The 3,451-nt window shown below is 58.2% G+C and overlaps 1 protein-coding gene across 1 annotated transcript in view; it reads right to left on the minus strand.

The window, feature by feature from the left end:
• Positions 1–2,051, minus strand: part of BNIP3 (BCL2 interacting protein 3) — a 7,720-nt gene extending 5,669 nt beyond the window's left edge. The window contains exon 1 of the mRNA XM_015633863.3: positions 1,950–2,051. Within this exon, the coding sequence (XP_015489349.1) occupies positions 1,950–1,986 (37 nt within the window). The 5' untranslated portion in view covers positions 1,987–2,051. The remainder of the gene's footprint in view (positions 1–1,949) is intronic.
• Positions 2,052–3,451: the final 1,400 nt, after the last annotated feature.

Below are 3,451 nucleotides of genomic sequence, written 5' to 3' on the forward strand. Positions count from 1 at the left end.
TGCCAGAGGAATCCCACTGTGGAACAGATGTGGGCCAGCCACAGCCGTGCACAGCAAACAGAGCAGCGAGGACAGGAGGAGGGAAGTCCCCGAAATGTGGGGAAGGATGTCTAAGGAAGCAGCAGGGAAAGGGAGACACAGACAGCGGTGATGGGGCTGTTGGTGCTCGCTGGACACAGGTCAGGGTGTAAAGGCACAGCTGGAACTGCTGGAGCTGCAGGGTCCCTGCCCAGCCAGCCAGGGCTGCTGGAGCAGCTTTACAGGAATGCAGGTGGGGAGAAGCCAGGGCCGGGGTTTGGTGTGAAGCAGGAACATCACACGAGCAGAGATATCCCAGATATCCTGGCTGGGAGGAGACTGAGAGCTCCAAAATCAAATGGGAACAGCACGAAGCCAAACTGCCTCATGTTCAGGAACAACACGAGTATCTCCCTTCTAAATACAGACACCACCATCTGGAGAACCAAAGTACCACAAAACCTGCTGCATAAAAACATTCCAGGCCACAGAGCTTGGAAGGGACACTCTTCTTCAAAAACCCTTTTCCTCCACAGCTGGTTTTGGCTGTTTGGGATTGTTTGGGAATTTCCCCCCAGGTGACAGTGCCTGGTGTGTGGCAGGGAGTGCATTCAGAGCCAGACAAACCCTTCCCTACCCTTTCTCCCAAAATTTATGAAAGCTCGATTTGTTACCAAAGAATGATCACAACCACTAGAGCTCAAATTAAGCCTGTCTGCTGAAATCTTACTGGGAACAGTGCTGGGAATGCAGGATAAAGCAGGGAGAGGACTGGGACTGCAGCAGACAGAGGACAGCAGATGTCGTTTACAATTTTTCCCTTTCTTTCTCCTTTCGGACAGTCCTCCGAGAAAGGCTGTGCTGGAGCACATGGAACAGGCTGTGATATCACGGTTTAAAGATAAAAGAAGCGGTGTTTTTGCGAAGCTGGAAATAGAAACAGAGCAAAGCCCACGAGAGGCGGTGCAGCGCGGCCAGACGAGCGGCAGACCCGGGACAGAGGGGTCTGTCCCGATACCCCAGCCCAGGACACATGTGCGAGCGCAGGCCAGCACCGCCGGCTACCGGATCAGCGATGGAAACCTTCGTTTTCTTAAGATACAGCTTCCAAGGTCTGGAGCTAAGGAGCAGAGTCCCCCAGAGCGATGAGAATGTGCCCCTCGATCGCCGCAACCTCCGCGGCGGCCGCACCGCCCGCGCTCGGGTATTCCCGGTCCCGGAGAACGCGGGGCCAACAGCCGGTCCCGGAGAACGCGGTGCCAACAGCCGGTACCGGAGAACGCGGGGCCAACAGCCGGTACCGGAGAACGCGGGGCCAACAGCCGGTACCGGAGAACGCGGTGCCAACAGCCGGTACCGGAGAACGCGGGGCCAACAGCCGGTCCCGGGACTGCCCCAAGCCCGGCTCACGGCACATGCAGCCGGCCTGCCCCCGGGACACCGGGCTGGACACGCACTGCGGCACTCACCGACTATCGCGGCCCAGAAGGGCCCCGCAGAGCCCGGGCAGATCCCGAGCAGAGCCCTCAGATCCCGAGCAGAGCCCTCAGAGCCCCGGCAGAGCCCTCAGAGCCCCGGCAGAGCCCTCAGAGCCCGGGCAGAGCCCGCAGAGCCCCGGCAGAGCCCTCAGAGCCCGGGCAGAGCCCGCAGAGCCCGGGCAGAGCCCTCAGAGCCCCGGCAGAGCCCTCAATGCCCGGGCAGAGCCCTCAGTGCCCGGGCAGAGCCCTCAGAGCCTGGGCAGAGCCCTCAGTGCCGGGGCAGATCCCGCAGATCCCGAGGATCCTGAGCAGATCCCGCAGTGCCCGGGCAGATCCCGCAGATCCTGAGCAGATCCCGCAGTGCCGGGGCAGATCCCGCAGATCCTGAGCAGATCCCGCAGATCCTGAGCAGATCCCGCAGATCCTGAGCAGATCCCGCTGCCGCGGCCTTACCCTGCAGGTTCTCCTCCGGAGGGCTCTGTCGCGACATGGCTGGCGGGCGGCGGGGCACGCACTGAGCGCGGCACGCACCGAGCGCGCCTCCGAGCGCGCCGCCGCCCGCGTGACGTCAGCGCCGCACAGCACGCCCATTGGCCAGCGCGGGGGGGCGGGGCGCGCTCCCTCCCTCAGCAACTGCGGGCCGGTAAGATGGCGGGGAGGGAGCGGGGCCGGGATAACAACGGGAAAACAACGGGAAAACAATGGGATAACAACGGGAAAACAACGGGATAACAACGGGATAACAACGGGATAACGGGGATGGTTCCCGCTGACACCCCTCGGGACCGCCCCCGCCCTCCCGCGCTCTGCCCGCTGAGCGCTCAGCGCTGCGCTGCGGAGTCACCCGGGACAGGCAGACACGGAGGGGATCGCGGGGATCCACAGGGGGAATGTCCAGGGATCCACAGGGGGAATTTCAGGGATCCACAGGGGGTTTCAGGGGGTACACAGGGGGGGTTTCCAGGGATACACAGAGGGAATTTCAGGGATACACGGAGGGGATTTCCAGGGATCCACAGAGGGGGTTTCGAGGGATACACAGAGGGAATTTCAGGGATCCAAAGAGTGAATTTCCAGGGATCCACAGGGGAGGTTTCAGGGATCCACAGAGGGAATTTCAGGGATCCACAGAGGGAATTTCAGGGATCCACAGGGGGAATGTCCAGGGATCCACAGAGGGAATTTCAGGGATCCACAGAGGGAATTTCAGGGATACACAGGGGGGATTTCAGGGATACAGGTGCGGTTGCAAAATCTCAGCTTGCGGCCGCTGTGCCAGCCCCGAAAGCGAATCGTAATACACAAAAAATAAAATAGGTGATAACCACGGACAGGGTGAGTCAGAAGGGACCCACGAGCAACATCGAGTCCGACTCTTAACCCTGCACAGAGCAGTCTCAAGAAAACTAATAAACAATAATAAATAATGAATCTTCTCCTTCTGGTCTTTAATTGACGCGATGCCATCGGCTCTCGACAGCGGGAATTACTTAGTTTGTGTTGTCATTTGAAAGCAGATATTGATTTACTGCTGGGACTTTGTAAAGACAAATGCATAAAACCTTATTTTATTTAGCAAAAGTATTGACTCAATTAAAGCATGCAGGCTTTTTTGTCTCAGCTGGAATTGTTTTCATTTGTGCCTTTCTGCAGCTGAGTCACAGGGCCCAAGTGAAATACATCACTAAGTTGTGAGTTATTGCAATAGTGAGGAATATTGCCTTATAACCTTCCCAGCTGGACAGGGTCAGGATGGTACAGATGTGGGCATTACACTGTGTCCAGACGATGGATAAAGAGGAGTGGAGCCAGTTCTGTTCTCCTGAGGAGCTCAGGGGAGAGCTGTCCAAGGCAGAACAGAAGAGTTGTACGTGTTTAGCTGTCTGAGGAGCAGGTTCTGGTGTCTGTGTGAGCATCCCTGCTGCTCTGCTGCTGCTGTGCTGTGCTGTGCTGTG

The sequence above is a fragment of the Parus major genome, chromosome 6 (assembly GCF_001522545.3).
Source record: "Parus major isolate Abel chromosome 6, Parus_major1.1, whole genome shotgun sequence".
NCBI classification, from domain to species: domain Eukaryota; kingdom Metazoa; phylum Chordata; class Aves; order Passeriformes; family Paridae; genus Parus; species Parus major.